The 23215-nt window shown below is 64.8% G+C and overlaps 1 protein-coding gene across 4 annotated transcripts in view; it reads right to left on the bottom strand.

Annotated features, from left to right (window-relative positions):
• Positions 1-447: 447 nt before the first annotated feature.
• The window catches only part of ANO8 (anoctamin 8), a 29421-nt gene continuing 6653 nt past the window's right edge, over positions 448-23215 (bottom strand). Inside the window, exons 4-18 of one of the 4 annotated variants that reach the window (XM_059869718.1) lie at positions 22943-23081; positions 21254-21350; positions 19791-19907; positions 17478-17605; positions 14987-15148; positions 13205-13357; positions 12105-12231; positions 11968-12023; positions 11000-11074; positions 10673-10816; positions 8990-9634; positions 7640-7831; positions 6449-6580; positions 5444-5554; positions 448-4418 (exon numbers count right to left, since the gene is read on the bottom strand). In XM_059869718.1, the coding sequence (XP_059725701.1) occupies positions 3756-4418; positions 5444-5554; positions 6449-6580; positions 7640-7831; positions 8990-9634; positions 10673-10816; positions 11000-11074; positions 11968-12023; positions 12105-12231; positions 13205-13357; positions 14987-15148; positions 17478-17605; positions 19791-19907; positions 21254-21350; positions 22943-23081 (2941 nt within the window). In that variant the 3' untranslated portion in view covers positions 448-3755. The remainder of the gene's footprint in view (positions 4419-5443; positions 5555-6448; positions 6581-7639; positions 7832-8989; positions 9635-10672; positions 10817-10999; positions 11075-11967; positions 12024-12104; positions 12232-13204; positions 13358-14986; positions 15149-17477; positions 17606-19790; positions 19908-21253; positions 21351-22942; positions 23082-23215) is intronic. The other 3 variants (XM_059869720.1, XM_059869719.1, XM_059869721.1) reach the window with 3 other exon arrangements.

Here is a 23215-nt window from a genome sequence, read left to right as displayed (position 1 = left end):
ACCTGGATTTTCCCAAAATTCCTGGAATTCTTTTTCTGGGAATTCCTTTTCCAACAACTCCACGTTTTTATCGACAAGAAATTGAAGGAATTTCCAGGATTTAATGGGATTTTCCCATCCTTTCCTGGCTCCTGGGAATGTTTGGATCCCGTTTTCCAGAGGTTGGGAATGCTGCTCTGGATCCTGGAGCCTAATTCGAATATGCAAATGAGATGCAAATGAGCTGTCGAAATAAATTTCTTTTTTATTGCGGATTTTACAAAAATAAATTAAAAAGAAATAAATTAAACCCCCCCCCTCCCCCCGCCCCCCTCTTCCTTCCTTTCCTGGAATTCCCACGGGATTCCCACTCCAAGGAAAAAAAAAATCAAAGGAAAAACCATTCCCGAATTTTTCCCTCCTCCAAAATTCCAGAGATTTTTTTTGTTGGTTTTTTTTTTTGGGGGGGGGGGGGGGAAGGGATGGAAATTCCCCGGATTTGGGGCTTTTCCCTCTGGGAATTCTCCACTCCAGAGGGAAACGGGATCAAAGCCATTCCCGGGGTTTTTTTGGGAAAATCCCGTGGGATGAGGGAGGGAGGAGGAGCCGGAGGCTCCTGGAGTTCTGGGCTCTTGGTTTCCCGGAATTCCCAACGTTCCCAGGGCTCCCTTTTCCCAGGATTTGCCCCAGGATATTCCAGGCCAGGGCAGGTGGGGGGGATTGGGATCCTCCTGCATCCACATTCCCAGATCTCCATCCCAAATTCCCAAATCTCCACATTCCCAGATCTCCATCTCCACATTCCCAAATCTCCGTCCCAAATTCCCAAATCTCCATCCCCAAGCCCGAAGTTGCATCCCCAATTCCCAAATCTCCATCTCCACATTCCCAAATATCCATCCCCAAATTCCCAATTCTCCATCCCAGATTCCCAATTCTCCATCCCACATTCCCAAATCCCCATCCCAAATTCCCAAATCCCCATCCCAAATTCCCAAATCTCCACATTCCCAAATCTCCATCTCCACATTCCCAGATCTCCATCCCCAAATTTTCAAATCTCCATTTCCACATTCCCAAATCTCCATCTCCACATTCCCAGATCTCCATTCCAAATTCCCAATTCTCCATCCCACATTCCCAAATCCCCATCCCAAATTCCCAAATCCCCATCCCAAATTTCCATCCCAAATTCCCAAATCTCCATCTCCACCTTCCCAAATCCCCAAATCCCATTCCCAATTCCCAAATCCCCAATTCCCAAAGCTCTGCCCTGAATTCCCAATCTCCATCCCCAATCCCAAACCTCAGCCTCCCATCCCAAAATCTCTCCCCCATTCCCAAACTCCAGCCCTAATCCCGGTCTCCGTCCCCAATTCCCAAATTTCCCTTCCCCAATCTCCATCCCCACTTCCCACATTCCCAAATTTCCCTCCCGGATCCCACCGGGATTTTTCCCGCCCCGGAGTGGGAACACGGAGCTTTCCCTTTGGGAATCCCGGATTTTCCCGCCCTTATTGCTCTGGAAAATGGCTTCGATTTGGGATCCCAAAAAAAAATAAACCCCAAAATTCCATGGATTCTTTGAAATTCCATGGATTCTTCGAAATTCCATGGATTCTTCGAAAGAGGAGGAGGGAAAAAAAACCCCCAAAAATTCCAACCTGATTTTTGGGAAGAGGGAACAGGAGGGGACTCGGGACCACCCCCACCCCCCTCCCCGCCTTTTCCCAGATTTTTCCTCTTTTCCCAGATTTTTCCCTTTGGGAATGGATGTCCCCAGGTGCCACCTCTGGATGTCCCCAAGTGCCACCAACCCCGCGAAGCGAAGCAGGGAAAGGAGGGAGCGCATTCCCAGCGTGGATCCCGCTGGAAAAAGGCGATCCAGGGAATCCAGGAAATCCCGGGAATCCAAGAAATCCCGGGAATCCCGGAATTCCCTCCCGCGGCAGCAGCGAAGCGGCTCCCACCCCCTCCCCCATTGTCCCTCCCCGTGTCCCCTCCTTGCCCCGCCCCTTATTGCGACAGAATTCCAGGGAATTCGGAGCTGGAGCCGGGAATGTCCCGCTGGGATTTGGGATTTGGGAGAAGCGGCACCGGCGGCGGGATCGGGGTTGGGATTTAGTGCAAGAAACGCTGCCCATGCACGGCATTCCCGGGAAACGCGCCCCATTCCCGGCTGGAAAACTCCCGGGAAGGATCTCCGCGATTTGGGATCCGGGATTGGGATTTGGGATCCGGGATTGGGATTTGGGATCCGGGATCCAGGCGCGGGGGGGGGGAGCGGGCGGAGCAGGGTTGTGAGGCACGGCTGAATCGGGCTCGTCCCGGGAATTCCGGGAATTCCAGGAGCGGGATGTGGCTCCCGGAGGATCCAAAGGCTGGAGCGCGGCGTCTCTGGGAGCGTGGAGAGTTTGGGATGATCCAAACACCGGGATAACTGCCCCCGGTGCCCACGGAAACCGGGATAACTGCTCCCAGTGCCCATGGAAAACCGGGATAACTGTCCCCGGTGCCCATGGAAACCGGGATAACTGCCCCCGGTGCCCATGGAAAACCGGGATAACTGCCCCCGGTGCCCATGGAAACCGGGATGCTCCAAAAACCGGGATAACTGCCCACGGTGCCCACGGAAACCGGGATAACTGCCCCCGGTGCCCAAGGAAACCGGGATGATCCAAACACCGGGATAACTGCCCCCGGTGCCCATGGAAATCGGGATAACTGCCCCCGGTGCCCACGGAAACCGGGATAACTGCCCCCGGTGCCCATGGAAACCGGGATGCTCCAAAAACCGGGATAACTGTCCCCGGTGCCCATGGAAAACCGGGATAACTGCCCCCGGTGCCCAAGGAAACCGGGATGCTCCAAAAACCGGGATAACTGCCCACGGTGCCCATGGAAAACCGGGATAACTGCCCCCGGTGCCCATGGAAACCGGGATGCTCCGATAAACCGGGATAACTGCCCCCGGTGCCCATGGAAATCGGGATAACTGCCCCCGGTGCCCATGGAAACCGGGATGCTCCAAAAACCGGGATAACTGCCCCCGGTGCCCATGGAAACCGGGATAAGTCCCTCCGGTGAGCCTGGGAAGTTTCAGGACGCTCCAGCCGCCCCGGGACGTCCCGGCCGCACCGGGATAACTCGCGCCGTGCCCCCGGTCCCGGGATTTCGCCGCCTCGCCGCTCTCAGGCCTCCCCCGCTGTCCCCGCGCGGGGCCCGGGGCGGTGGCGGCGGCTCCGCGCGGCGGGGCCGGGGGGACCCGGGGGGACACAGCCCGGGGGACCGGGGGGACACGGGGGGAGACAGCCCGGGGGACCGGGGGGACACGGCGGGACACAGCACAGAGCACCGGAGCGGAGCGCGGCGCTGGCGGCCCCCGGGCCGGCCCCGCGGGCGAGCGGCGGCGAGAGGCTCCCGACGGCCACGGCCGCGCGCAGCAGGGACCGAGCGGCTCCCGGAACCGGCGGGACCGCCGGAGCCCCGCTCAGAACCGGGCACCGCCGCTCTCCTCCTCCTCCGCCCGGTTCTCCGGCTCCCCGAGGCCCTGGAGCCCCGCTCAGAACCGGGCACCGCCGCTCTCCTCCTCCGCCCGGTTCTCCGGCTCCCCGAGGCCCCGGAGCCTCGCTCAGAACCGGGCACCGCCGCTCTCCTCCTCCGCCCGGTTCTCCGGCTCCCCGAGGCCCCGGAGCCCCGCTCAGAACCGGGCACCGCCGCTCTCCTCCTCCCCCGCCCGGCTCCTCCCGACCCCCCGGAACCCCCGGAGCCCCCGGTCAGAGCCGGGCACCGCCTCCCTCCTCCTCCGCCCGGTTCTCCGCTTCCTCCCGCGCCCCTTCCTCGTTGAGATGCGACTTCCCGGGCGCCGCGTCCGCCGAGGGCCCCGCGCGGGGCTGCGGGGCCGCTCCGGCCGCGCCCCCGTTGGCACCGAGCCCTTCGGACTTGCCGAAATTAAAGAGCTTGCCGGGGTTGAAGGGCTTGGTGGGCGACTGCACCTTCTCGGTGCCCGCGTCCCGCTTAGTCTCGGGCGATTTGAGGAATTTGAAGCTCAGGAACCCCGGCAGTTTGTTCTCGCTGCCCGTGGGCGACTGCGGCGACCGGGCGGTGGCGGTGCCGGTGGCGCCGGTGCCCCCGGACAGGAACTTGCCCTGCAGGGGGATGATCTGCTTCAGCTTCATCACGTTGTTGGTGGCCAGCAGCGAGCTGGGCCGCTTGGGTTTGTCGGGGCCGTGCGCGGAGGAGCCGCCGGAGCTTTTCCCCTTGGCCTGGCCCTTGTCGTGCGCCGGGTCCTGCCCGGTGGCCTCGGCCTTGGTGGCCTCGTCGCGGGCGGGGTCGCGGTCGCGGCGCGCCTGGAGCTCGGCGTGGCGCTGCCGCTCCTCCTCCTCGCGCTTGCGGCGCTGCTGCTGCTGGAAGTGGTGCTGGGCCTGCCGCTCGTGCTTCTGGGGACAGCGACAGGGGACATCGAGGGGACACCGGGCGTGGGGCACGGCCAGGGGACGCCAGGACATTGAGGGGACACCGGGCGTGGGGCATGGCCAGGGGGTATGGAGGGGACACTGGGTGTTGGGCATGGCTGGGGGACTTGGAGGGGACACTGAGACATGGAGGGGACACTGGGACATGGAGGGGACACCGGGACAATGAGGGGACATTGGGCATGGGGCATGGCTGGGGGACTTGGAGGGGACACCGGGACATTGAGGGGACAGCGATGGGGACATCAAGGGGACACCGGGCGTGGGGCACGGCCAGGGGACGCCAGGACATTGAGGGGACACGGGGTGTGGGGCATGGCTGGGGGACATGGAGGGGACACCGGGACATTGAGGGGACACCGGGACAATGAGGGGACACTGGGTATGGGGCATGGCTGGGGGACTTGGAGGGGACACCGGGACATGGAGGGGACACCGGGACAATGAGGGGACACTGGGTGTGGGGCATGGCTGGGGGACTTGGAGGGGACACCGGGACATGGAGGGGACACCGGGCATGGGGCATGGCTGGGTGACATCGAGGGGACAGAGACAGGGGACATCGAGGGGACAGAGACAGGGGACATCGAGGGGACACCGGGACAGCAAGGGGACATCAGGCATGGGGCATGGCCGGGTGACATTGAGGGGACAGAGACAGGGGACATCGAGGGGACACCGGGCATGGGGCATGGCCAGGCAACATTGAGGGGACAGAGACAGGGGACATCGAGGGGACACCAGGCATGGGGCACAGCCAGGGGGACCTAGAGGGGACACAGGGCATGGGGACATCAAGGGGGACACCAGGCATGGGGACAACCCAGGAGGGTCAGTGGGAATGGGGACACCTCGGGGAGGTCACCGGGTCCAGAGACACTTCGGGGAGGCCACTGGCCATGGGGACACCTTGGGGAGCCCAGTGATCCTGGGGACACCTTGGGGACACCTTGGGGACACCCTGGGGACGCCACCCCGGCAGGACCCACCTTGAAGGCCTCGCGGCGCTGGTACTCCAGCTTGGCCATCTCCTCGGCCACCCAGGCGGGGATGTCGGGAATGGCCACCTGGATCACGTACTTGAGGAGCAGGGCGAAGTGCTGGGGACACACAAGGGACACGGGGACACGCCTCAGCATCCCCGGCATTCCCGAAATCCCGTCCTTCCGCCCCAAAGTCTGCCCCTTCCGCCCCAAAATCCGGCATTTCCACCCCAAAATCCGGCATTTCCACCCCAAAATCCCGTCCTTCTGCCCCAAAATCTGCCCCTTCCACCCCAAAATCCGGCATTTCCACCCCAAAATCTGCCCCTTCCACCCCAAAATCCGGCATTTCCACCCCAAAATCTGGAATTTCCATCTCAAACTCTGGAATTTCCATCTCAAACTCTGGTCCAGGGAATTAATTAATTAATTGTCTGGGGCTGTGAGTACCCAGGGGTTTGGGTACCCAGAACTGTGAGTACCCAGGGGTGTGAGTATCCAGGGGTGTGAGTACCCAGGGATTTGAGTACCAAAAACTGTGAGTATCCAGGGGTTTGGGTTCCCAGGGGTTTGGGTTCCCAGGGGTTTGGGTTCCCAGGGGTTGGGGTTCCCAGGGGTTGGGGTTCCCAGGGGTTTGGGTTCCCAGGGGTTTCTGGCCCATCCAACCCAGAACTCCCCCGGCCTCTCCCACTCACAGCCATCATCACCCCCCCCATCCATGACCCAACCTGGGCACCCCAAACCCCAGCGGGGTGACCCTGGGGGGACCCCAAACCCCAGCAGGGTAACCCCAAACTCCATTGGGGTGACCCCAAGCCCCACTGGGGTGACCCCAGCCCCCAGCAGGGTGACCCCAAGCCCCATCAGGGTGACCCCAGGGTGACTCCAAGCCCCAGTGGGGTGACCCCGGGGGGACCCCAAACCCCATCGGGGTGACCCCAAGCCCCACTGGGGTGACCCCAAGCCCCACTGGGGTGACCCCGGGTGACCCCACGCCCTCTGGCCCGGCACCTCGAGCACCACGACGCAGACGATGGCGGCCTGGGGGCTGAGCCCCGGGAAGAGGCGCTGCAGCTGCCCGCACTGCGCGATCAGGTAACAGTTCACCACGATGGCCAGCACGCCCATGGCCTCCATCACCTTCTGCAGGATGCAGTCAGGGCATTAATTAGGGGTTAATTAGTTAATTAGTGTCTGGTTAATGGGGATCACCCTGTGTGATCAGGTAACAGTTCACCACGATGGCCAGCACGCCCATGGCCTCCATCACCTTCTGCAGGATGCAATCAGGGCATTAATTAGGGGTTAATTGGGCAATTAGTTAATTGGGTAATTAGTGTCTGGTTAATGGGGATCACCCTGTGCGATCAGGTAACAGTTCACCACGATGGCCAGCACGCCCATGGCCTCCATCACCTTCTGCACACACAATCAGGGCATTAATTAGGGGTTAATTGGGTAATTAGTTAATTAGTTAATTAGTGTCTGGTTAATGGGGATCACCCTGTGTGATCAGGTAACAGTTCACCACGATGGCCAGCACGCCCATGGCCTCCATCACCTTCTGCAGGATGCAGTCAGGGCATTAATTAGGGGTTAATTGGGTAATTAGTGTCTGGTTAATGGGGATCACCCTGTGTGATCAGGTAACAGTTCACCACGATGGCCAGCACGCCCATGGCCTCCATCACCTTCTGCACACACAATCAGGGCATTAATTAGGGGTTAATTGGGTAATTAGTGTGCTGGTTAATGGGCACCCCCTCTGTTCCCATGTCCCCTCTGTCCCCGTGTCCCTGTGTCCCATGTCCCACCTGCCAGTGTCCCCGCTGTCCCCATGTCCCACCTGCCAGTGGCCGATGCTGTCCCCATGTCCCCATGCATGTCCCACCTGCCAGTGGCCGATGCTGTCCCCATGTCCCCATGTCCCCATGCATGTCCCACCTGCCAGTGGCCGATGCTGTCCCCATGTCCCCATGCATGTCCCACCTGCCAGTGTCCCCTCTGTCCCCATGTCCCACCTGCCAGTGGCCGATGCTGCCCCCATGTCCCCATGCATGTCCCACCTGCCAGTGGCCGATGCTGTCCCCATGTCCCCTCTGTCCCCATGTCCCACCTGCCAGTGGCCGATGCTGTCCCCATGTCCCCATGTCCCACCTGCCAGTGGCCGATGCTGTCCCCGTGTCCCCATGCGTGTCCCACCTGCCAGTGGCCGATGCTGGCCACGCGCTGCCCGAAGGGTCGCTGCAGGCCGCTGCAGAGTTTGAAGGCGTCGCTGCGGATCTCCAGGACGTTGTTGAGCAGCGCGCAGGCGGCCGCCAGCGGGAAGGCCGAGGAGAAGAGCACCACGTAGCCAAACTGGATGAACATCTCCTGGTAGTCCTGGAAGGTGTCCTGAGGGGACAGCGGGGACACCGCCGCGTCACCGGCGCTTCCCGGGTGGCTCCTGATGGGACAGCTCGGGAAGGGACACTTTGGGAGGCCACCAGACATGGGGACACCTCGGGGAGCCCTGGGGACACCTCGGGGATCCTGATGGCCATGGGGACATCTTGGGAAGGGACACTTTGGGAGGCCACCAGACACAGGGACACCTCAGGGAGCCCTGGGGACACCTCGGGGATCATGATGGCCATGGGGACATCTTGGGAAGGGACACTTTGGGAGGCCACCAGACACAGGGACACCTCAGGGAGCCCTGGGGACATCTTGGGGATCGTGATGGCCACGGGGACACTTTGGGAAGGCCACAAGCCCTGGGGACACCTCAGGGATCCTGTTGGCCACAGGGACACCACAGGAAGGCCACAAGGCCTGGGGACACCTTGGGGATCCTGATGGCCAAGGGGACACCTTGGGAAGTGACACTTTGGGACGCCACCAGACACAGGGACACCTCAGGGAGCCCATGGGACATCTCGAGTCCTGCTGACCACAGGGACACCTTGGGAAGGTACACTTTGGGAGGCCACCAGACATGGGGACACCTCAGGGAGCCCCTGGGGACACCTCGGGGATCATGATGGCCATGGGGACACCTTGGGAAGGGACACTTTGGGAGGCCACCAGACACGGGGACACCTCAGGGAGCCCTGGGGACACCTCGGGGATCCTGATGGCCATGGGGACACCTTGGGGAGCCCTGGGGACACCTCGGGGATCCTGATGGCCACAGGGACATCTTGGGAAGGGACACTTTGGGAGGCCACCAGACATGGGGACACCTCAGGGAGCCCTGGGGACACCTCGGGAATCCTGATGGCCATGGGGACATCTCGGGAAGGGACACTTTGGGAGGCCACCAGACATGGGGACACCTCAGGGAGCCCTGGGGACACCTCGGGGATCATGATGGCCATGGGGACACCTTGGGAAGGCCACCAGGTGCAGGGACACTTTGGGAAGCCACCAGACACAGGGACACCCCAGGGAGCCCTGGGGACACCTCGGGGATCTTGGTGGCCACCGGGACACCTCAGGGAGCCCATGGGACACCTGGGGGAACCCAGCAGGTCCAGGGACCAGGGGACAAAGGGGACAAATGCCACCCACCTCGTACTTCTTCATGCAGCTCTCCACCTCGGCCTGGGTCAGCTGCGTGGAGTAATCCTCCTCGGGGGGGTCAATCCACGAGGCGCGGTTGCGCTTCCTCCCTTCCTCCTCGCCCTCCTCCTCCTCCCTCCTCCTCCTCCTCGCCGGCTCCGCCGTCCTGCCGGGGCTGCCGGGCTGCGCTTCGGCCTCCTCCTCATCCTCGCAGAGCTCGAACACGGCCGCGGGGTCCATGCCCTTCTCCACCATGGTGGGGCTGCCCTCCTCCAGGAAGGGCTCGTCCTCGGGCCCGCCGGGCTCGGCGCGGCGCTCGGCGCGCTCGATGAAGCTCACCTTCTTCAGCTTCAGCCCGCAGTCCAGCGCGCTCTCCTCCTCCGAGTCCGAGCCGCGCCGCTCTTCCTCCTCCTCCTCCTCCTCCTCCTCGGGCACCCCGCAGCCCCCGTTCAGGCATTTCTTCTCGCCCCTCTGCCCCTCGGCGGCGGCGGGCGGGCTCGGCCGCGGGCCGAGCAGGCGGAGCAGGGCGCGCCCGAGCTCCCGCAGGCTCCGCACGCCGAGGTCGCCGCGGCGGAGCCGCCGGTACAGGTGGGGCTGCGACACCTCCCGCACGTTCTGCAGGAACTGCCGCGTGATCAGCAGCGTGGCCAGCATCTGCGGGGACACGGGCGACACGGTGTCACCACCCCGCCCCCACCGGCCAATCGCCGGGGAATGTCCCCGTGGCCTGGCCCCGCGCGGGTCTTGGTGCTCCTGTGGTGTCCCTGCTCCTCCCTGATGTCCCCACAGTGTCCTCATGCTGTCCTGCTCCTCCCTGATGTCCCCACAGTGTCCTCATGCTGTCCTGCTCCTCCCTGATGTCCCCACAGTGTCCCTGCTCCCCTCATGCTGTCCCTGCTCCTCCCTGATGTCCCCACAGTGTCCCTGCTCCCCTCATGCTGTCCCTGCTCCTCCCTGATGTCCCCACAGTGTCCCTGCTCCCCTCATGCTGTCCCTGCTCCTCCCTGATGTCCCCACAGTGTCCTCATGCTGTCCTGCTCCTCCCTGATGTCCCCACAGTGTCCCTGCTCCCCTCATGCTGTCCCTGCTCCTCCCTGATGTCCCCACAGTGTCCCTGCTCCCCTCATGCTGTCCCTGCTCCTCCCTGATGTCCCTTCAGTGTCCCTGCTCCCCTTGTGGTGTCCCTGCTCCTCCCTGATGTCCCCACAGTGTCCCTGCTCCCCTCGTGGTGTCCCTGCTCCTGATGTCCCCACAGTGTCCCTTCTCCCATCGTGGTGTCCCTGCTCCTCCCTGATGTCCCCACAGTGTCCCTGCTCCCCTCGTGGTGTCCCTGCTCCTCCCTGATGTCCCCACAGTGTCCCTGCTCCCATCGTGGTGTCCCTGCTCCACTTGTAGTGTCCCTGATGTCCCCACAATGTCCCCGCTCCCCTCTGTGGTGTCCTCATGCTGTCCTGCTCCTCCCTGATGTCCCCACAATGTCCCTGCTCCCCTTTGTGGTGTCCTCGTGCTGTCCCTGCTCCTCTCCGCTGTCCCCCCGGTGTCCCCGCCCCTCCCTGTCACCCCCACCCCCCCAGTGTCCCCTCTGCTGTGACCCCCGCCCATCGCTGACACCCCCATGGGGCGGCGCCACCCTGGGCAGGTTGGGGACACCTGTGTCCCCTGGGTGTCCCCTGGGTGTCCCCGCGCTCCTACTTTGGATACTCCCAGGGTCCAGCAAAAGCGCAGGAGGCGCCTGAGGAAGATGAGGGACAGGTGGAGGTGGAGGAGGATGGAGGGGAGCAGAGCCTCCCGGAGCTGCCGCGCGAGGCTCTGCGACAGGGACAGGATGAGCAGGAGCTGCGGAAGGGACACCAAAGGGACAACACGGCGACACCACGAGCACACAGGGACACAGAGACGCGCCGTGAGCCGCGCTGGGCGGGGACACGGGCGGGGACAGCCGGAGGGATGTGGTGGTGGCGGAGGGGGGTGGAGGGGTGTTGGGGACACCTTGGGGACATCCTGGCAGGGTCCCCTCACCTCCTTGAGGCGCTCCATGTCCTTGAGGTAGAACCCGATGTAGAAAAGGCTCAGGTAGGAATTGACGAACTGGAACTGGCGGTGACAGGGGGTGGCACCTCGGTCACCTCGGTGTCCCCTCAGCGCTGGCTGAGACCTTCTGCTTCCCTCCGTGTCCCCTCTGTGACATCTCCAGCCCCATCTGTCACCTCTGCAGCTGCCAGGACCCCTCCGGTCCCCTCTGTCCCTTTCTGTCCCCTCTGTCCCTCACCAAGAGCCACTGGGACCCCTCTGGTCCCCTCTGTCCCCTCAGCAAGAGCTGCCAGGACCTCTCCAGTCCCTCCCAGTCCCCCGTGTCCCTGACCCTGGCCCCCTCCAGTCCCCCAGTGTCCCCATGTCCCCTGTGTCCCACAGTGCTCCTGTGTCTCAGTGTCCCCTGTGTCCCGCAGTCCCCCCGTGTCTCCTGTGTCCCCATGTCCCCATGTCCCCCTGTGTCTCAGTGTCCCCCATGTCCCCTAGTCTCCCTGTGTCCCCCATGTCCCCCTGTGTCTCAGTGTCCCCCAGTGTCCCCATGTCCCCAGTCTTCACCCATGTCCCCGGTGTCCCATTGTCCCCCATGTCCCTATGTCCCCCCATGTTCCCAGTGTCCCATTGTCCCCCATGTCCCCATGTCCCAGTCTCTCCACATGTCCTCAGTGTCCCCCATGTCCCCCCTTGTCCCCCATATCCCCATGTCTCAGTCTCCCCCCAGTGTCCCCCGTGTCCCAGTCTCCCCACATGTCCCCAGTGTCCCCATGTCCCCCGTGTCCCCGTGTCCCCGTGTCCCCCATGTCCCTGTGTCCCCCATGTCCCCCCATGTTCCCAGTGTCCCATTGTCACCCATGTCCCCGTGTCCCAGTCTCTCCACATGTCCCCCGTGTCCCCGTGTCCCAGTCTCTCCACATGTCCCCAGTGTCCCCCGTGTCCCCAGTGTCCCCGTGTCCCCTCACCAGGACCATTTTGATGATGAGGTGTTTCTCGTAGGCGCTCTGCAGCCGGTAATTCTCTGCAGGGCACAGGGGGGGTCAGGGCCACCCCAGGGCCACCCCAGGGCCACCCCAGGGCCACCGCAGGGTCCCCAGCGCACCCATGTCATTGAGCCACAAGGCCACTTTCTTGTAGAGCTCGTCACAGGCGGTGACAATGACGGCCAGGATGATTTTGGGCAGGAAGCGAAGGACGCGCGGCAGCTCCTGGACACTGAGCACCAACTCCTGAGGGGACAGGGACAGGGACAGGGACAGGGACAGGGACAGCAGGGACAGGGATAGGGACAGGGACAGCAGGGACAGGGATGGGGACAGGGACAGCAGGGACAGGGATAGGGACAGGGACAGCAGGGACAGGGACAGGGGACAGGGACAGGGGACAGGGACAGGGATAGGGACAGGGACAGCAGGGACAGGGACAGGGACAGGGACAGGGACAGGGATGGGACAAGGACAGGAACAGTGACAGGGGACAGGGAGACAATCAGAGTCAGGATCAGGAGCAGCACCAGCAGTGTCACTGTCCCCAATGCAGTCCCACTGTCACTGTCCCCAATGCAGTCCCACTGTCATTGTCCCCAGGGCGGGGCCACTGTCACTGTCCCCAGAGCAGTGTCACTGTCCCCAGAGCAGTGTCACTGTCCCCAGGGCGGTGCCGCTGTCGCTGTCCCCAGGGCGGTGTCACTGTCCCCAGAGCAGTGTCACTGTCCCCAGAGTGGTCCCACTGTCACTGTCCCCAGAGCAGTGTCACTGTCCCCAGAGTGGTCCCACTGTCACTGTCCCCAGCGCAGTGTTGCTGTCCCTGTCCCCAGAGCAGTGTCCCTGTCCCCAGAGCAGTGTCACTGTCCCCGGGGTGGTGTCACTGTCCCCAGCACAGTGTCACTGTCCCCAGCGCAGTGTCACTGTCCCTGTCCCCAGGGCGGTGTCGCTGTCGCTGTCACTGTCCCCGGGGCGGTGTCCCTGTCGCTGTCCCCAGGGCGGTGTCGCTGTCACTGTCCCCAGCGCAGTGTCACTGTCACTGTCCCCAGGGCGGTGTCGCTGTCCCCAGTGCAGTGTCACTGTCCCCGGGGCGGTGTTGCTGTCCCTGTCCCCAGAGCAGTGCCCCTGTCCCCAGGGCGGTGTTGCTGTCACTGTCCCCAGCGCAGTGTCACTGTCCCCGGGGCGGTGTCCCTGTCGCTGTCCCCAGGGCGGGGCACACCTGCAGCTGGAAGCAGCCGAGCATGAGGAGGAAGACGATGGCGAGGCAGGCCAGGCACACGGGCAGGCTGACCAGGCTCTGGAACAGGAGGCGCTTCCAGGGCGGGTAATGGAACTCCTCAGCGCTGGTCACCGGGCTGATCCGCTTGGTGCCCTGCGGGCACGGCCCGGGGCACACCGGGACCGGGACGGGGCGGGGACGGGGACAGGGACAGGGACGGGGACAGGGACAGGGAGCCATGGGGACAGGGACAGGGACAGGGACAGGGACAGGGAGCCATGGGGACAGGGACGGGGACCGGGACAGGGACCCACGGCCCGTGGCACACCGGGACCGGGACCAGGACAGGGAGCCATGGGGACAGGGACAGGGAGCCATGGGGACAGGGACAGGGACATGGAGCCATGGGGACAGGGACAGGGACGGGGACCCACAGGGACAGGGAGCCATGGGGACAGTGACGGGGAGCCATGGGGAAAGGGACAGGGACAGGGACAGGGACGGGAACAGGGACGGGGACAGGGATTGGGACAGGGAACCATGGGTCGGGGACGGGGACAGGGACAGGGACAGGGACAGGGACCCACAGGGACAGGGATGGAGACAGGGACAGGGACAGGGACCCAGAGCCCATGGCACACGGGGACAGGGACGGGGACCCACAGGGGCAGGGACAGGGACCCACAGGGACGGGGACAGGGACAGGGAGCCATGGGGACGGGGATGGGGACAGGGACAGCGACCCACAGGGACAGGGACAGGGACAGGGACAGGGACAGGGACCCACGGCCCGTGGCACACAGGAACGGGGATGGGGACAGGGAGCCACGGGGACAGGGACAGGGACAGGGTCACGGACAGGGACCCACAGGGACAGGGATGGGACAGGGACAGGGACAGGGACAGGGACAGGGATGGGACAGGGACAGGGACAGGGACAGGGACAGGGACATAATAAGATCTTCCTGAAGGAACGGGATCCCCCAAGGAGTGGGATCCCCAGAAGGGACGGGATCTTTCCCAGGGGATGGGGCCACTCCCAAGGGATGGGACCCCCAGAAGGGAGGGGACCCCCAAGGAATGGGACCCCCAGAAGGGAGGGGACCCCCAAGGAATGGGACCCCCAGAAGGGAGGGGACCCCCAAGGAATGGGACCCCCAAAAGGGACGGGACATTTCCTAGGGGAAGGGGCCCCTCTCAAGGAATGGGACCCCCAGAAGGGAGGAGATCCCAAGGAATGGGACCCCCAGAAGAGATGGGACCTTTCCCAGGGGATGGGGCCCTCCCAGAAGGGATGGGACCCTCAGGAATGGGACCCCCAGAGGAGAGGAGACCCCAAGGAATGGGGGAATGGGACCCCCAAAAGAGATGGGACCTTTCCCAGGGGATGGGGCCCCTCCCAAGGGATGGGACCCCCTTCAGAAGGGACAGGACCCCAAGGGATGGGACCCCAAGGGATGGAATCCCCAAAAGAGATGGGACCTTTCCCAGGGGATGGGCCCTCCCAGAAGGGATGGGACCCTCAGGAATGGGACCCCCAGAGGGGAGGAGACCCCAAGGGATGGGACCCTCAGGAATGGGACCCCCAGAGGGGAGGAGACCCCAAGGAATGGGACCCTCAGGAATGGGACCCCCAGAGGAGAGGAGACCCCAAGGAATGGGATCCCCAAAAGAGATGGGACCTTTCCCAGGGGATGGGACCCCCCAGAAGGGATGGGACCCCCAGAAAGGACAGGACCCCAAGGGATGGGACCCCCAGAAGGGACAGGACCCCCGTCTGACCCGGAACTGGGGCCGGGGCTCCTCCAGGGACTCGGCGGGCGTGTCCAGCGTCCCCCACTTGTAGGCGAACTCGGCGCCGCGGCGCTTCCACTCCTCCAGGAAGAGCGTGGCCCAGATGACGTTGAAGATGGCAAAGACCACGCAGGAGATGTCCTGGCTGGTCTGGGGGACAGACGGCACCAACTGCAGCGGGGTTGGTCCCCTCCCCGCCCCCACAGCCCCCCCAGAGCAGCCCCGGGGGGGTGGGAGTGCCCCCAGCCCCGAGGGAGTGGGTGGGGAGGGGATTGAGGGGAAAGGGGGAGGGAGAGGAGGGAATCCTCAGGGGAGGGGGGAAAGCCCGCAAGGAGAGAGGGAAAACCCCACAAGGAGGGAGGGGAAACCCCACAAGGAGGGAGGGGAAACCCCACAAGGAGGGAGGGGAAACCCCACAAGGAGGGAGGGAAAACCCCACAAGGAGGGAGGGGAAACCCCACAAGGAAAACCCCACAAGGAGAGAGGGGAAACCTCACAAGGAAGAAAGGAAAACCCCACAAGAAAAATCCCACAAAAAGGGATGGAAAACCCCACAAGGAGAGAGGGGAAACCCCACAAGGAGAGAGGGAAAACCTCACAAGGAAAACCCCACAAAGAAGGAGGGAAAACCCCAAGGAAGGATGGAAACCCTTAAAGGAGTTTGGGAACCCTCACAGAAGGATGGAAACCCCAAGAGGGGATGGAAAACCCCAGGAAGGTCGGGGTGTCCCCAGGGTGTCCCCAGGGTGGCCCCAAGGTGTCCCCAGGGTGTCCCCAGGTGGCCCCAGGTGGCCCCAGGGTGTCCCCAGGTGTCCCCAGGTGTCCCCAGGGTGTCCCCAGGTGGCCCCAGGTGTCCCCAGGGTGTCCCCAGGGTGGCCCCAGGTGTCCCCAGGGTGTCCCCAGGTGTCCCCAGGTGTCCCCAGGGTGTCCCCAGGTGTCCCCAGGGTGTTCCCAGGTGTCCCCAGGGTGTCCCCAGGGTGTCCCAAGGGTGTCCCCAAGGTGTCCCCAGGTGTCCCCAGGTGTCCCCAGGTGCCCCCAGGTGTCCCCAAGGTGTCCCCAGGGTGTCCCCAGGTGGCCCCAGGTGGCCCCAGGTGGCCCCAGGGTGTCCCCAGGGTGTCCCCAGGGTGTCCCCAGGTGGCCCCAGGGTGTCCCCAAGTGTCCCCAGGGTGGCCCCAGGGTGTCCCCAGGGTGTCCCCAGGGTGGCCCCAAGGTGTCCCCAGGGTGGCCCCAGGGTGTCCCCAGGGTGTCCCCAGGTGTCCCCAGGTGTCCCCAGGTGCCCCCAGGTGTCCCCAGGGTGTCCCCAGGGTGGCCCCAGGTGTCCCCAGGTGCCCCCAGGTGCCCCCAGGTGTCCCCAGGTGGCCCCAGGGTGTCCCCAGGTGCCCCCAGGGTGTCCCCAGGGTGTTCCCAGGTGTCCCCAGGTGTCTCCAGGTCTCCCCAGGGTGTCCCCAGGGTGGCCCCAAGGTGTCCCCAGGGTGGCCCCAGGGTGTCCCCAGGGTGGCCCCAGGTGTCCCCAGGTGCCCCCAGGTGCCCCCAGGTGTCCCCAGGGTGTCTCCCGGTGTCCCCAGGTGTCCCCAGGGTGTCCCCAGGGTGCCCCCAGGTGTCCCCAGGGTGTCCCCAGGTGTCCCCAGGGTGGCCCCAGGTGGCCCCAGGTGTCCCCAGGTGGCCCCAGGGTGTCCCCAGGTGTCCCCAGGGTGTCCCCAGGGTGTCCCCAGGTGTCCCCAGGTGCCCCCAGGGTGTCCCCACGTGCCCCCAGGTGTCCCCAGGTGTCCCCAGGGTGTCCCCAGGGTGTCCCCACGTGTCCCCAGGTGTCCCCAGGGTGTCCCCAGGTGTCCCCAGGGTGTTCCCAGGGTGTCCCCAGGGTGTCCCCACGTGTCCCCAGGTGTCCCCAGGGTGTCCCCAGGGTGTCCCCAGGTGTCCCCAGGGTGTCCCCAGGTGGCCCCAGGGTGTCCCCAGGTGTCCCCAGGGTGTCCCCAGGTGGCCCCAGGTGTCCCCAGGTGTCCCCAGGGTGTCCCCACGTGTCCCCAGGTGTCCCCAGGGTGTCCCCAGGTGCCGCCAGGTGCCCCCAGGTGTCCCCAGGTGGCCCCAGGGTGTCCCCAGAGTGTCCCCAGGGTGTCCCCAGAGTGTCCCCAGGTGTCCCCAGGGTGTCCCCAGGTGTCCCCAGGGTGTCCCCGGGGTGTCCCCAGGTGGCCCCAGGTGGCCCCAGGGTGTCCCCGGGGTGTCCCCAGGGTGGCCCCAGGTGTCCCCAGGTGTCCCCAGGTGGCCCCAGGTGTCCCCAGGGTGTCCCCAGGTGGCCCCAGGTGTCCCCAGGTGTCCCCAGGGTGGCCCCAGGGTGTCCCCAGGTGTCCCCAGGTGGCCCCAGGGTGTCCCCAGGGTGTTCCCAGGTGTCCCCAGGTGGCCCCAGGTGGCCCCAGGTGTCCCCAGGTGTCCCCAGGTGTCCCCAGGTGTCCCCAGGTGTCCCCAGGTGTCCCGCAGGCCCCACCTGGTCGCTGTCGGTGAAGGTGTAGAGGATGGAGCCGAACACGGCCGGGTACACCATGGCCGAGGTGTAGAAGCCCAGCCAGGCGAAGTACATGGCAATCTTCACCCCGAAATAGTCACAGATGTCATCTGGGCGGGGCACAGGGGACATCAGCAGGGCCACGAGCCCACCAACCCCGCTGGGGTCACCCCAAATGGGACCCCCAAAACCCTTCTGGGGTCACCCCAAACCCTCTGGGACCCCAAAACCCCACTGGGGTCACCCCAAATGGGACCCCTAAACCCCCACTATGATCATCCTAAACGGGACCCCAAAACCCTTCTGGGGTCACCCCAAATGGGACTCTCAAAGTCCTTCTGGGGTCACCCCAAACCCTCTGGGATCCCACAAGCCCTGCTGGGGTCACCCCCAAGCTCAGAGAGGGGCTGGGAGCCCACCAACCCCGCTGGGGTCACCCCAAATGGAACCCCTAAAATCCTTCTGGGGTCACCCCAAATCCTCTGGGACCCCACCAACCCCGCTGGGGTCACCCCCAAGCTCAGAGAGGGGCTGGGAGCCCACCAACCCCGCTGGGGTCACCCCAAATGGGACCCCTAAAACCCTTCTGGGGTCACCCCGAAGCTCAGAGAGGGGCTGGGACCCCTAAACCCCGCTGGGGTCACCCTAAATGGAACCCCCAAAATCCCTCATGGGACCCCTAAACCCCCACTATGATCACCCTAAACGGGACCCCAAAACCCTTCTGGGGTCACCCCAAATGGGACCCCTAAAACCCTTCTGGGGTCACCCCAAACCCTCTGGGACCCCACAAGCCCTGCTGGGGTCACCCCCAAGCTCAGAGAGGGGCTGGGAGCCCAAAACCCCACTGGGGTCACCCCAAATGGGACCCCAAAACCGCACTGGGGTCACCCCAAATGGGACCCCTAAAACCCTTCTGGGGTCACCCCGAAGCTCAGAGAGGGGCTGGGAGCCCACAAACCTCGCTGGGGTCACCTCAAAGCTCAGCAAAGGGCTGGGACCCCTAAAACACTGCTGGGGTGACCCTAAATGGAACCCCAAAACCCTTCTGGGGTCACGCTAAACGGGACCCCTAAAACCCTTCTGGGGTCACCCCAAACCCATCTGGGACCCCCACAAACCCCCCTGGGGTCACCCCAAACCCATCTGGGACCCCCCAAGCCCTCCTGGGGTCACCCCAATCCCTGTGGGAACCCCCCAAACCCTTCTGGGGGGTCACCCCAATCCTGGTGGGACCCTACAAACCCCCCTGGGGTCACCCCAAACCCATCTGGGACCCCCACAAACCCCCCTGGGGTCACCCCAAACCCATCTGGGACCCCCCAAACCCTCCTGGGGGCTCACCCCAATCCCTGCGAGACCCCCGAACGCCCCCCAATCTCACCCCCCAAACCCTCCTGGGGTCACCCCGATCCCGGTGGGACCCCCAAACCCCCCCCCAATCTCACCGAGGGGCTGCGCCTCGCACACCACCTTGGAGGGGGATCCCCAATCTCACCGAGGGGCTGGGACCCCACAAACCCTCCTGGGGTCACCCCAATCCCTGCGGGACCCCCGAACGCCCCCTCCTCACCGAGGGGCTGCGCCTCGCACACCCATAGTGGGGTATCCTAAAGCCTCACCAAGGAGCTGGAACCCCCCAAACCCTCCTGGCGGTCACCCCAATCCCGGTGGGACCCCCAAACGCCCCCCAATCTCACCCCCCAAGCCCTCCTGGGGTCACCCCAATCCCGGTGAGACCCCCGAACGCCCCCCAATCTCACCCCCCAAACCCTCTGGGGGTCACCCCAATCCCTGCGGGACCCCCCAAGCCCTCCTGGGGGCTCACCCCAATCCCTGCGGGACCCCCAAACCCCCCTCCTCACCGAGGGGCTGGGACCCCACAAACCCTCTGGGGGTCACCCCAATCCCTGTGAGACCCCCAAACGCCCCCCAATCTCACCCCCCAAACCCTCTGGGGGTCACCCCGATCCCTGCGGGACCCCCAAACGCCCCCTCCTCACCGAGGGGCTGCGCCTCGCACACCGCCTTGGGGGGGACCCCCAATCTCACCGAGGGGCTGGGACCCCACAAACCCTCCTGGGGGCTCACCCCGATCCCTGCGGGACCCCCAAACCCCCCTCCTCACCGAGGGGCTGCGCCTCGCACACCCTAGTGGGGTATCCTAAAGCCTCACCAAGGAGCTGGAACCCCCCAAACCCTCCTGGGGTCACCCCAACCCCTGTGGGACCCCCCAAGCCCTCCTGGGGGCTCACCCCAATCCCGGTGGGACCCCCAAACGCCCCCCAATCTCACCGAGGGGCTGCGCCTCGCACACCGCCTGCACCCAGGACTTCATCAGGCGCTGGAGGATCCTCTGCTCGTGCAGCGGGAACAGCTGCTGGATCACCCCGCGCGCGGCCAGCTCCGGGACTGCCACCGGGACACCGCGTCAGCCACACCGGGGACACGGCCCGGGGACCCCGCTGCCACCCCGCCCGGCCCCGGGGGGGCGGGAGTAGGGGCGGGGACAGAGGGGACAGCGGGGACAGCTCTGTGCCCACCTTGATCCTGCACTCCCTGCCCAGCACAGGGCCCCAGGGATGGGGACAGGGGGTCAGGGACAGTGGGGACACGGCCAGCCCCCCACCCAGGACCCCACTGCCACCCTGCATGGCCCTGGGGTGGCACAGGGACAGTGGGGACAGTGGGGACAGTGGGGACAGAGGGGACAGAGGGGACAGCTCTGTGCCCACCTTGATCCTGCACTCCCTGCCCAGCACAGGGCCCCAGGGATGGGGACAGGGGGTCAGGGACAGTGGGGACACGGCCAGCCCCCCCCAGGACCCCACTGCCACCCTGCATGGCCCTGGAGTGGCACAGGGACAGTGGGGACAGTGGGGACAGTGGGGACAGTGGGGACAGTGGGGACAGAGGGGACAGAGGGGACAGAGGGGACAGAGGGGACAGCTCTGTGCACACCTTGATCCTGCACTCCCTGCCCAGCACAGGGCCCCAGGGATGGGGACAGGGGGTCAGGGACAGTGGGGACACGGCCAGCCCCACCCCAGGACCCCACTGCAACCCTGCATGGCCCTGGAGTGGCACAGGGACAGAGGGGACAGCAGGGACAGAGGGGACAGCTCTGTGCCCAGCAGGATCCTGCACTCCCTGCCCAGCACAGGGTGCCAGGGATGGGGACAGGGGGTCAGGGACAGTGGGGACACGGCCAGCCCCGCCCCTCCCCAGGACCCCACTGCCACCCCGCATGGCCCTGGAGTGGCACAGGGACAATGGGGACAGAGGGGACAGTGGGGACAGTGGGGACAGCTCTGTGCCCAGCAGGATCCTACACTCCCTGCCCAGCACAGGGTGCCAGGGATGGGGACAGGGGGTCAGGGACAGTGGGGACACGGCCAGCCCCCCCCAGGACCCCACTGCCACCCTGCATGGCCCTGGGGTGGCACAGGGACAATGGGGACAGTGGGGACAGCTCTGTGCCCACCTTGATCCTGCACTCCCTGCCCAGCACAGGGCCCCAGGGATGGGGACAGGGGGTCAGGGACAGTGAGGGGACAGGGGGTCAGGGACAACGGGGACACGGCCCGGGGTCCCCACTGCCACCCCGCATGGCCCTGGGGGGGTGGGGGTGGCACAGGGACAGTGGGGACAGTGGCACGTGGGAGCTGCATGCCACAGGGGCAGTGCCCCCGGGTGCCATGGCAGTGTCACCAGGTGCCACCAGGTGCCGCGGCAGTGCCACCAGGTGCCACACTCACTGATGGGCTGGCCCTCCAGGAAGTGGATGTTGTGCAGGGACTCGCCCTGCTTGGCCCGCAGGTTCTCCAGCCAGTAGCGGATGATGCTCTGCCGCTCCTGCGGGGACACGCTGCCATTGGCCCTGTCCTTGTCCCCTCCCTGCCCCTGGCCCTGGCCCTGTCCTTGTCCCCAGTGCTGGAGCTGGCTGGATCCTCACCCAGCCTCTCCAGATCCCATATTCCCATATCCAGTACCCCCCATTTCTCACACCCCGCACCCCATATCCCACACCCCACACCCCATATCTCACACCCTGTACCCCCACACCCCATATCCCACACCCCACACCCCACACCCCATATATCACACCCTGTACCCCCATACCCCATACCCCACACCCCACACCTCACACCCCACACCCCACCCCCATACCCCACACCCCATATCCCACACCCCATACCCCATATCCCACACCCCGTATCTCACACCCTGTACCCCACACCCCACCCCCCATACCGTGTACCCCATATTCCATATCCCACCCCCCACACCCTGTACCCCATATCCCACCCCCCACACCTCACACCCTGTGCCCCCCATATCCCACACCCCACACTCTGTACCCCACACCCCATATCCCAAACTCCACCCCCCACACCCCACACCCTGTGCCCCATATCCCACACCCTGTGCCCCATATCCCACCCCCCATACTCTGTACCCCATATTCCATATCCCACACCCCATACCCCATACCCCATACCCCACACCGCATACCCTGTACCCCATATTCCATATCCCACACCCCATACCCCATACCCCATACCCCACACCGCATACCCTGTACCCCATATTCCATATCCCACACCCCACACCTCATACCCAGTACCCCATACCCTGTACCCCATATTTCACACCCCATACCCCACATGCACAACCCATACCCCATACCCCATACCCCATAACCCACACCCCATACCCTGTACCCCATACCCTGTACCCCATATCCCACACCCCATACCCCACTCCCATATCTCACACCCTGTACTCCACACCCCATACCCTGTACCCAATATCCCACACCCCATACCCCACTCCCATATCTCACACCCCACACCCCGTACCCCACACCCCACACCCTGTACCCCATATCTGACCCCCCACACCCTGTACCCCACACCCCACACCCCGTACCCCCTGTCCCCATACCCCACACCCCACACCCCATACCCCATATCCCACACCCCATATCTCACACCCTGTACCCCACACCCCACCCCCCACACCCTGTACCCCATATCCCACCCCCCACACCCCACACCCCGTACCCCCTGTCCCCCCACCCCACACCCCACACCCTGTACCCCATATCCCACCCCCCACACCCCACACCCCGTACCCCACTCCCATATCTCACACCCCACACCCTGTACCCCACACCCCACACCCCGTACCCCCTGTCCCCACACCCCACACCCCACACCCTGTACCCCACACCCCACACCCCGTACCCCCTGTCCCCACACCCCACACCCCACACCCTGTACCCCACATCTCACACCCCACACCCCGTACCCCACACCCCGTACCCCCTGTCCCCACACCCCGTACCCCACACCCCACACCCCGTACCCCACCCCCCACACCCCACATCTCACACCCCACACCCCGTACCCCACACCCCGTACCCCACGTCCCCCACCCCAGACCTGGGAGCTGAAGAAGCCGAGCTCGTTGTCGATGTTCTCGTAGATGAAATCCTCCTCGCAGCAGAAGCCGCGGGTGCCGCCCCCGAACTCCGCCTTCACCGGCTTGCGCAGCCCCAGCTCGTCCGCCCCGCGCAGCAGGCTGGGACAGCGAGGGACAGCGTGGGGACAGTGGGGACACGGTGGGGACACGGTGGGACACAGTGGGGACAGCGTGGGATAGGGTGGGGACAGCGTGGGGACAGTGGGGACACAGTGGGGACAGGGTGGGACACA

This window comes from Haemorhous mexicanus, chromosome 29, assembly GCF_027477595.1.
Source record: "Haemorhous mexicanus isolate bHaeMex1 chromosome 29, bHaeMex1.pri, whole genome shotgun sequence".
In the NCBI taxonomy this organism is placed as follows: Eukaryota; Metazoa; Chordata; class Aves; order Passeriformes; family Fringillidae; genus Haemorhous; species Haemorhous mexicanus.
Note: the sequence above shows the minus strand (reverse complement) of the source record. Positions and strands in the feature narration are given on the sequence as shown.